General features: G+C 32.5%; 1 protein-coding gene across 1 annotated transcript; it reads left to right on the top strand.

The window, feature by feature from the left end:
- The first annotated feature begins 3,646 nt into the window (after positions 1–3,646).
- Positions 3,647–11,892, top strand: LOC134265506 (tripartite motif-containing protein 2-like). Its single transcript, XM_062747725.1, has 2 exons — positions 3,647–3,677; positions 9,501–11,892. Exon 2 carries the CDS (start codon positions 9,501–9,503, stop codon positions 11,211–11,213), a length of 1,713 nt encoding a protein of 570 aa, XP_062603709.1. The 5' UTR covers positions 3,647–3,677; the 3' UTR covers positions 11,214–11,892.
- The last annotated feature ends 260 nt before the right edge of the window (positions 11,893–12,152 follow it).

Below are 12,152 nucleotides of genomic sequence, written 5' to 3'. Positions count from 1 at the left end.
TTATCAGTTCATCGTTGGTGCCTTGAAATTCACCTGCCAAAGTGATAAGAAACATACAAGAAATTTATCTTCTTTTTCCGTTTGGGAAATGATTTTATTATTTTGACATCCTCAAAATCATATTTACATCTGATTGACTTTTCAAACGAGAGGACGCGCCGATAGATCTAATCATAAAAAATCTAGCTGTCAAATATCACAATGGAAAACTCCCATAGATCCTCCTCGAGTCTGAAATTATGCTCTTTTTCCCTTATTAAAAATGAAGAAAAAAATCAAGATCCTCTCATATCACAATTCTTAAATTTTATTTGATTCTATTTTATTTTCACTTTAAAGAAATCTCGGAACTCTGTGAACTTTACTCTCTTTTGAATGTTGAATTGACATATTAATTGAAATTTTATCGTATATGCATAATTACTTTTTGATGATTTATAATGGTTATCTTTCACATAAAGCTGTTAACGATAATCCACAGGCTTTAGGTATACAAACACCGTGCACTGGTTAATAAAGGGGACTGGGTCAAATTTTCAAAAGAGCTGTATTAGATCAGGTGAAAAGTAAGGCATTATAAAAAAAAACATACAAATCATAAATTATGCAATAAATAAGGAGAAATCGTGAGTAAGGGAAAAAAACGTATGAAAAGACTTTAAATTGGGTTTTTAAAAAGAATTTAATTATACTGGCTTTTTGATATACAAGATACACGTGTGTGCTCAGCAGAGTGAGTTTTAATTTGTTTACAGTGTTGGTAGAATGACATGGTGTAAATAGTGATCTGTAATGTATCAAATTGAGTCAAACTCAGTACTTAAAAGGATAGTTTTATAAAAGGTCGTCAATATCGGTCTGCATATTTCCATGACTATAAATATCAAGCCATCATCTACTGTAATCTTTATAAAGTTTATATGGTACAGTACCAACAGACCCAACCTGACCCCCCAAACAGTCCCAGAACGCTGTCCCCGGGACTGCTCTAGATCTGTGACTGCCTTAATTGTGTCTGGTTTGGTCTTGTTGGTACTGTACTTATATGACTACGAGGAATATGCAAGATTCAAGAGAAATAAAATGATTTTGTTTGCTTTATTTTACGTACAGAAATTAGCGATGAAGTTGTTACAGAAAAGAAATATCCAACCCTCGTAAACGGGTAATGTATTTTTTTTTCCCATAATAGCTGTATTCGTTAGTTCCTGATTTATAACGAAGTTCATATTTTCGTCTGCATGTATACAAAAAAAAATTCAAAAAGGATGAAGTACACTAAATATTGTATAATTATTGTATTATTGATTTGAACGTTTATTGTTTATTTCATTGGTGGAAAAGCGCACTGCAATCATATTAAAATTTATAGATACAGGTAGTGTAAAAACAGTTCTTACCGGGAATTTTTTTTTTTCGATAGACGGATACTCGCAGTTACAATAGTAAATAAAGGAGAAAGTCTTCATGGATGCTATTAACCTTTTGTTAAAAATGGTCAGTTGAGCTCACATGTAATAACTGGACTAAACTTGGACAGTTGGTTCATTAAAGAATATGTCTTAAGCATAGAAATACATTTTGCTTGGTTATAATAGCTGCATGTCCTTTGTACAGATTTTCCCGTACACATGCACTGGCCACTTGTCACCGGTATATCTGTACTGCAATGTATACATGTATATCGCACTACCTTGAAGATTGTTAATTTGTTTACTTTAAATTATGTGTTTAATTGATAATAAAACAGTCCCGTTTGACAGTGTTGTTCATCTTTTAAGTTATATTTTTGGAATGTTTTTCTTTACCATCCTTGACCTTTGCTACACCAGTGCATACATATGCATACTTGGTGATATAAATGTTTCAATTGAAATACTGTAATCAATTCTTTAGTTCAGTAAATCAAAGCAAATTATCGTAATGCTATCTTTTAGATGTTTGACCTTCTTCCCTCAGTGAGATAGTCTGATATATACGGTATTCACAGTATAGTTTGCAATGTAATGTACATGCATCATATACATTGTACAACATATTAAAAAATATCACATGTAAACAGTCTTGTACAAATAATTATATGAAAAGACATTTAAGCTGAACCAACCTGTAGCATCTTAAAACAACTCTCAGAAAAAGATGGCAGGCTGGCTCGGCCGCTCGGCTGCACCACGTTGCTATGATGATTTTGGGAAAATGTGAAATCTTGTTGACAAACAGACCATACATTCATCATGAAAACGCTTCAGCTTCAGACATCATTACACGATTGTACATTTCCGTCAAAAAATGCAAAAGGTTGCCTTAATAAATTACTTGAATTTCACTTGAATCAAAATTATGGTTATCGTACTAGTGCGATTTTTAGAATTATTTTACAGCAAAAATTAAGTTCAAGAAATCTGGACAATGTGTTTCAATATTCAATTTTAGGTCAAAAACAGATTTAATATTTTTAATACATACGATTTAAGGAATGAAGCTTATTTCAACTTATGTTATCCGATATAACATAACTTGGGGCAGTTTACGCTTTATAAACCGCGAAGTGTTTTAGATAACGCCATCTAAATTTCATTTCTTATAATTTAATTTCAATGTATATGATATTTCCTCCAGAAAAAGGCCTAAAAGTGAGCATTATAAAAGTATCATATATATTTTTGATATATTGTGATGTAGGCAATTTATGTTAAACGAAACGGAAAAAAACGTTTAACCAATCAAATGACGCGTTCCAAGTGAAATTAAATTATATTAATATATATTCGTGTAAAAATCAAATTCATTTGCTGTTAATGTACATACTGGTGTAAGAGAGATAACCGTGATATATTATTTTCTTTAATATATATTGCTTTAAAAAGTACAGACAGTTATTATTTCTGTATGCACAAGTGTGTGTTTAAAGGGGGTTGGGGAAAATGTAGGAGGATGCACATGAAGAACATACGCATAAAACGACGAAGTCAGTTCACAGATGCATTTTTTAAAACTGTCCATGCATGTTTCTTGTCGAGTCAATGTTGTAACGAGGTAAATGTACATGTATACTGTAATTGTAAAAGTTTAAATGATAGTGCATTTTCAGAAATGGGTCAGTCTCTGTAGTTTTTGCCACATTGTAATACTGAAGTTGTAGAGATATTTTACATGTACTGCATTGCATGTAATTTGTTTTTATACAATTTAGGCCTTCTTGTGCCTTTTTGTGTTTCCATGCATTGAAAAATTAAATTCGAATATATATTTCCTTGCTTTTGTCAAAAATCCTTTTTAATATTTTTTTCCATTTTGAAGTTTTAGAAAGTCATAATTAAATAATAAGCAATGCATATAAGAAATTTGTATCTGCTACTTAGCATTTTTACTAAATAAGAAATTTAGCATTATATATTTTTATGTGCTATTTTTTTTTATGACGAGACATTTTTTACAGTCTGATTAGACATTTTTGCATTACTATTTTTGTTCTGTAAATGTTAATATTTTGTATTCTGGTCTATAGAAGCCAATTGAAGATCGAAGTCCTTTGTCCTCCCCCTTTCCCACCACAACATTTAAATCTTTTCTCAAACCAGGAAGTAAATTACAAATATCGTTCAAGTCTCGCCTCAAATATCATTTTCACATTCCAAAGTCTGTAAATAAAGTCATTTATAGGTAATTCATAAAAGGTAAGTAACAAAAACATTTTAATCATTTATGACCCGAGTGTGATGCAGTTGTGATTGGGGGGGGGGGGGGGAGGGGGTAATTAGTGATCTGAATTTCATGTGCTTCGGAGAAATAACTGTTTTAAAATCTTGTGTGAAGATATATATATACCGTATCAAATTGAAATTTCGTTGTCCATATATCCTTGCGTTACCGGTATTCGATAGTGTAAAACTTTAGTTAGAATTTTAATCTAGGCATCTATGTTTTTCTCACCTCAATTATTTATGTATTATTAGTCAACAGTAAATAAATATATTCAGACATTTATTTGTTTTTGAAATCAAGAATTTCAGTACTGTTTCAACTTTCTTTGGATCCGCCATAATCCGAGTTGTTTTTGAATGACGTCACCTATTTTCGATAGCAAGTATGGCGCACAGTTATTGTCATTAAAACATCGAATTATGTTATTTTGTGTGGATTTTTGTTTTCTTTTATTTGTTTTTGTCATTTTTTCTGGTATTAGATTAATTTGTCCTGTTTTCAACTATAATCTTAACAACAAATAAAATATACTTGATTATAAAATTATTTTTTGTTCATTTTTTGGTTGAAATTTTATAAAATTGAAATTTCAAGCCAGGAGCCATTGTCTGCAAGGAAAGCATTATCCACAGCCTTTGGCCTATAATAATTCTTGTAATTTCCCCTTTTGATGGAAAATACATACAAAAAAACGAACAATAAATCAACAGAAACAAAACTTAAAACATTAAAAGATGTCAAAATTTAAAATAAAATACCCGTAACAGGCCTCCATACTTTATTTTTTTAAGCGGAAGTTTGTTCAAAGTGAGGCTTATCTATTTTTAAGCCATAACACAGAGCTTTTTAACAGACGATAACATTTAAACATCAAATGTTGTTTTCAGGCTTAGGAGATAGGGTTTTAGAGTAAATTTTTTGGCATTATGAGAAAAGGGCGTGATTTGAATAGTTAAAAAAGAAAAATAAAATCTCATCTCTCTAAATGGCATAATTTTCGATCTTTTTGGATTTATTACACTTTTTACATCTGGTGGTAATTTTGGGATAAGAGTTCCAAAAAATTACGAAAGGTTTTCTGATTTATTGTTAAAAACATAAGTAGCAATGCCAGCGGTATAGGTGGCGCTGCGCGCGCATAATTTTGTAAACACAAGGGATTTCGACCCCGATGCACATCATGTTATATTACGCATCTTGACACCTTCCCTGCCTTCTCCTATGTTTTGATTGGTGGATATTCTGAAAGTTATGACCTTGAACTAAGTGTATAACAGCATTTTACCGGGAAAATCTCATAAGGCATTGTTAGTAAACGAAATTGAATTTTTGTCAACTACCCTTTTCAGCTTTAACGATCGAATACGCGAAAAAAGGGATGATATTCCACAAGTTTATTGTATAAACTACAGATATCAAAAGATTTCATTCAAGTATGCCCACGTAATATACTTGAAAACATTCGATAATCCATAGACCTAAATCGAAGGGACTGCCGACTTATGACGTCACAATCACTATCTTCTTGCGATTGCAGCGCCCTCACCGGGATGCATAGAAACAAACTTCCTGTAATGAAATTACTGTTGTCGCAGCATGATTTTTTGCATTCTTTAAGGAAATATCAACAAATTAGAGAAATCAATCACTTATCTAATCTTCCTTCCACGAAATGATCTCGATTTACTACTTCGGAAGTTATAACTTTACGCTGTGGAGTCGATGGAAACGTTTTAAATGCAGACATCAGCTGACCATGACGTGACATCTCTTGAATGCTGTCGATTATATTTTACGGTAGTACATGATTATCTTCTTATTTATTTTACAAAAATAATTTATTATCTTCCAATTTTTAAACAAAGACCAATTTCAGATCTATGCTGAATTGATATAAATAAATACATCGTGAACTGCCGTTTACAGATTTAGATCAACAACTTACCGGTAATAAATTGATATGTTCCCGTTATAATCACAGGCGCTTGGTTTCAGGATGGTGTATTTTGTGTATTATGCGTTTTTCTAGGTGTATCTGAGTACCCTTAAAAAATGATTTTTATATACAGTAAATATGACATTTTTAAAACGTGCTTATTTCAGCGAATTTTTATTTTAATGAGGGTACTTTGACACACCTAGAAAAACAAGCGCCTATGGTTATAATGAACTACATATGTATTTTTAAAAAGTTAGTAATTACTCTTTTAGGTTTTATTATTTAATCAGTGTTAATCTAAGATTGTCAATGATCAATAGAATTCATAACAGATTTTTATTTTTCCCCCACAAGGTTTGTAGATGATGTCTGCCTTGCACAGTGGCACCAAACCCTATGGAAAATGTTCGAGAACATGTACCATTCCATGTACCATCTGGTGTGACAAGTTAAATGTGACAGAACAATTCAAAGGGAACAAAACAACAAAAGTGGTGTGTCTATGCAAGGAGGAGTTGAACATGACTGGATTGTTTGGAAGTCCAATTTTTTCAACTATACTGTATATCCAGAATGGGATTATTATTAACTTTTGTATATCATAACTCATATACAAACTGCATCAATATAAATATTAAATACATGTAATTTATTTTGACTGGAATGAAATATTATTAAAATCATTGTTATATATTAGACTTTTCCACTTTTTTATTGATTAAAAATGTCATTCAACTTAAAACACTGCTAATTGTCATTAATTATGCATGGTTTAGAATTGTATATGAGAGTTACTTCTTTAAATTTGTGAAGGTGATTTTACAGTTTAACAAGTCATCTTTTTCTATAGTGAGCTTATATTTTGTGAGCACTGCTTTAGATATATGGCATATTAAATGTCTTTTAAAATAATTATTTCCAGTGCAATTAATCACAACTGCTAAGTACAAAATAATAATTGCTGAGCAATGTAAGCATTATAATTCTCAGTCTTCTCAACAGCTTTGAAGAACAAACACTACTAAGTTATTTTTTATATATATATACAAGTTCAATTGCCACTATGATTAAACTGTTTGATCTTTTAACTTCTGCAGTTACAATTAATGTAGCTCAAAACACACATACACTTGTAAATCTTATCATTTTTTTCTTTTCATGAAATTATACTCCCTATACCCCCTATACCTTGTTATGTAGTAAAGGAAAAGTATTCTTTTTTATTTAAAGAATCATACTAAAAATGGGATACAACTTTTCTTTCTTTCTTTTTTTTTAAAGATGCATATCAAATTTGTGAGCATAAATATTGAACTACCTTTTAGCTCTATACTAAAATTCAAACCAATAAAAAGTTTGACAAGCCAAAAAAAAAGTGTCCTTTTTGTACAAACTCGAAAATCCTATTTTTAAGGGGGGGGGGGGGCGGTAGGATCGAACTTCTTTTAGTACCAAATTTTTATCCGAACACTACCAATTATCCATTTTTTTAAAATTAAACTATATACGTGCCTGTTGAAAGGGGGGGGGGGGGGGCTAAACCCACGCCCCAATGATCAATGTCTACATTATGTATATCTTTGAAAATAAAAAGGGGGGGGGGGGCGCCTATGGGTTTGTCAAGGAATACTCCTGTTGGTTATTAATTTCTATCTCCTTATTACTCGTGTTACTGTACCTTAATAATAGGGTGCTACGTACGTCAGCCCTGGACCTGTTGCGAACCATCGGCGTTTTCATGAATCATAAGACCTTTGCTCTTTAAAAATTCCACGCAATAAATAGGCCTACTTGTTTCTTAATTAAATATGAACGTTTTTTTTCATCGAACAGCATCTATAGAGCAACCTCGCATGTAGTTTGACAACTTCTCTGTGATCATGATGTCAGAACATCAGTCATGTTTTAGCTTTTTTTACACATTCAAAAAGAAGATAAATACCTCAAAAACTGCTCAAGGAACTCTTTAGTGTATTAGCTTAAAAAAATTGGTACATTCGGCAAAAGTTTAATTCATTCAATGCTATAATATCTCAACAACGTAGATGTAAATAACGTTATCTTTGTAATACCGGATGTTTTCTATGCATCCCGGTGAGGGCGCTGCAATCGGAGGGAGATCGTATAGTGATATCTATTGTGACGTCATCGGAGTCGGCGGTCCCTTTGTTTTAGGTCTATGGATAATCTCATGTTCCCTTAACCGGAAGTTGGGTCAGAGGAAATTCGTATGTAAATCTTCGTGGCAAAATTAAACTCGTTAATGAAGTTTAAAGCCCCAAACAATGTGTAGAAAGTATTGCAATGTATATTTTGCTGTATTACACATGTGAAGACATATTTTTAATATTATCTGTAAGAAAAATCACGACTGTCAGTGCTAGGAAAGACCGTCAGTACCACTAAAGAAATACAATATACGTAACTATGCAAATAATAAGGCTATCTATGAAAATAATCTTTTTGAAAACTTTAAAATAAGTTGATCATCTAAAAATTCTCAAACAAAATTCCTAGATACGAGTGATGTGAATATGTTTACATTGTCGTAAGTAATTCTATGTATTTGTTTATGTATGTTATGTATGTATTTATAAAAAAAAAAATAATGTACAAGAATTTTTAGACCAAAAATTTTGAAATGCTTTAAAGATGGCACTTAGTGACTTACTAACTTATAGATTATTTTTTTGGGGTAAGTTTTCATTAAAAATTCTGTTCAGAATTCTTTGAAACTAGTAGTTCTTTGAAACATGGTGGATACAGTTTTCTTAATTTTCATTCTTTCTGAGTGATTGCATTTGATCATTTTGTTTCAATTTTCAGCAGAGATTCATTTAAATAACACCACCATTTTATTTTATAAATGACTTGGAATTGCTCAGTAATCTCATTTAATGTATGAATAGGGGATGTAAGCTATTATATATAGCTAGTGTGCTAAACATTTTTAACTGGGAGAAAAAGCTTAAAATTTCGAGGTACGGTATGTTGATTTTCAACGTTGTACTGGGGTGGTATTTTTGGTTAATAAACATTTTTTTTCTGTTCCTTTGTTATTCAAATAATAAGTAACTGTAACATTTATTGCTTAAAAAATCTTCTCAATTTTATTACCTTTTAATTGAGATGGGAAAAAACCCTATAAATCAACTCATACACTTATGTTATTAATACAACTCGTTGGACTTATCTATGTCATGCTCATATGCTATAAGTAAAATGTAATTAAGATTTCATGGATATAAAGGCACATTCTATACATTGATCATGTTGAAATATAACACAAAACTTATTATTACTGTGAAATAGTAGCTGAAACTTTAAATATGATTTTAAGCTAAAATTTGGTTTCTTTTCGTTTTACGCTTTGTTGAAATTGTCGTATTTATCATGGTATTGACTGTCCCATAATTGATGAGTAATTTTTATTCTTTGTCTTAATTATTAGTAGAGACATATATCTATCACCTAGAAGTCATAAAATGTAGAAAATTGATTTTTTTAGTTGTCAACTTGAGTGGGGTTGCGTTTTGCTGGTTTTTGTAATTTATCTGTTTTTCATATTTCACAGGGGTGCCGTACTAAAACGTCTGTCATTTTATTAAAAATTGTCGTATCAAGTTAATTTTTTCTGTTTTGACTTTTAAATAGGCTGTAAAAAGCACCCACAACAAGAAAATTTAAAAATTTTCATTTTAAAATTTTTGTCTGGCATTGCTAACATAAGCCTATCGAAATTAGGATACTATCGAAAATAGGTTACGTCACAATACTTATATCATATTATTACTCCATGTATCGTAGAACTCATTTCAATGATTGTCTTCTTTATTAATAGTTTGATCATTTTCAGATGGCGTTATCTAAAATGGATATTCCTCACACAGCCCAACACTTTTTAGAATGTGGCATTGAAGAATGTGAAAGAAACTGTGAATTCTATTGCAACCCTTGTCATCAAAGATTGTGTAAACAATGCAGCGAGGAACATCTGAAAAGTCCAGAAAACAGGAACCATGAGGTGGTCCTTTACCAGCAACGCAAACGACAACTTCCTGTGGAGAAATGCAAGATCCACCCCACTAAAGATGTGGACATGCTCTGTGAAGAATGTCAAGTTCCAGTATGTTCCAAATGTGCCACACAAAAAGAGCATCGCGGGCATACATTCACTGATCTAGAGACAATTTATGCAGAAAAATATGCAGATTTTCAAGCGGAAATTTCCAAGATAGAAGACTACTTTCTACCCACATCACAAGATTTACAGAAAGAAATCAAAAAAGATTCCTCAGAAATCAAACACATCATGGACAACATCAGAACATCTATGAAGTCTGAAGGTGAGTCCCTGAAAAGACTGGTGGACACAGTCATATCTGAGAACATGAAGCAGTTAGACCAGATAGAGCATTCACTGTTAGAAGATCTAAACACCCAAGACAAGACCATGGAGGATTACATCACTTATCTTAATAACCTTGTCAAAGAGCTCCACAGATGCCTGTCCTCTACAGAAACCCAGAAATTAATGTCTGAGAAGAAACCAAAGATCCAATCCATACCAGAGACAACAAAACCAGTCACACCAGGATTTACTGCGGGTCAATACAACAAAAGTGATGTCACCAAATTACTTGGTAAAATACAGATCCCCAATGCTAAAGCAGAGAAGAGAGAAATAAGGTCCATTGAGAGTGTCTACAATACAGCAATGAAACCTACACATAAAGAGATGAAAGAAGATAGAAAGAAATCTGACAAGAAACAAACATTGTCTCTATCTGCCTCTGTCACCAAGGTCAGGGAGTTCAATTTACCAGGTGTTGATGGTGTATTCCATGTATCACTAGATCAATCAGACAGACTCTGGATCAGTGACAGTAATGGTAATCTTGTCCAAACAGATCTACAGGGGAATGTGACACAGAAGATAAAAACCAGTGGTGGACGTGGTTACCACACAGTCACACGGGATGGGGATCTAATCTTTACAGACTACAACAAGAAAGTCATCAATAGGATAACAAATGGTAATAATATCACTGAATTCATTGAAACTGGAGACTGGAGACCACTCAGCATACACTCCTCCCACATCAACGGGGACTTACTGGTGGGAATGGTTGGTAAAGTCACCAGGTACAACAAGACAGGAAAAGAACTACAGAACATACAGAGGGATAACAAAGGACAGCAACTGTATAGAGCACCACACTACCTCACTGAAAACATCAATGGAGATATCTGTACATCAGACTATGATAAAGGAGTAGTGGTGGTGAATAAATCAGGACAACACAGGTTCTCCTACACACGTCAGAAGTCATTGTTCTATCCCTATGGAATCTGTACTGATGTCCTCGGTCACATCCTGGTGTGTAATGAATACTTGTTCAGTAACACTGTTCACCTCCTTGATCAGGATGGTCAGTTCTTGTCTCTATTACTCACAGAACAACAAGGGGTAAAGTATCCCCGTAGTATGTGTGTGGATGATGAGAACAATCTCTATGTGGGACAATATGGCTCCAACACACTGACAGTGTACAAGTATCTACAGTGATTATTTGTTGTTCAGTGTTACATGTAACAAAACACTCACAGTATTATACATGTATATGTGTATATGTATATATTAAATCAAAATATACCCATATTTTTATTTGCTTTCTACACAAATCATGACATTTGTAATTACTTTATAAAAACAATAATTGTATAGAATTGCATTTATTTAGTTAAAATACATTTTATAACTCACTTATTAATTTATGGTATTTTACTAAGACTTAGTGTATATATATTTCAACAGTTTTACCATGTGTTATGTTGATATTTCAATACAATATCTGTCACCTATGAAATTATTAGATTTTAAAATAATATATACTGTTAGAATCATTCATAATTATACACAACTTCAAACAGGTAGAATGAGATCAGATTGCTTTTTTTTGTTAACAAAGTTTTGGAGTATTACAAATCTTTATATAAACATTTTAATAAATTAAGATATTGTTTAATATTAATATTGTCTGTGTAGCTAGTGGATTTACAGGCGTAGATCTAGAACTTTTTAAGGGGACGGGGTCGCAGAGGAAAAGAATTCTCTTAATGTATGTTTACATATATTTAGTTAAACAAAATAGGATACAGGGATGTAGTATCGGTCGTTTTTATTAAAAGTGGGAGAGGGTCATGCAGCCTGGTAAAAATGGATACCTGAAAGTTTTGACGAAAGGGGGGTGCTATTAATTAAGGGGGGGGATGTTTTTGCAACCAAATTCCTTCTCTAAATTTTAAGCAAAAAATCCAAAGGGGGGGGGCATAACCCCCCTTCTCTGTTTCCGTCACTGATTTAGCTACTAAAGCATTAATTCCAAGTATTGCATAAAATATATGGCGTATATACCAGGTAATTCATTGGCGGATACAGGACTTGTGATTAGGGGCGTGGATAACTTTGTTAAGGCAAGGAGTCTGGGGGCTGCCCCAAGGCCCC

The sequence above is a fragment of the Saccostrea cucullata genome, unplaced genomic scaffold, assembly GCF_032062105.1.
Source record: "Saccostrea cucullata isolate Sc308-1 unplaced genomic scaffold, CSIRO_AGI_Scuc_v1 ctg1735, whole genome shotgun sequence".
NCBI lineage: Eukaryota > Metazoa > Mollusca > Bivalvia > Ostreida > Ostreidae > Saccostrea > Saccostrea cuccullata.
This window is presented reverse-complemented; position numbering and strand designations above follow the sequence as displayed.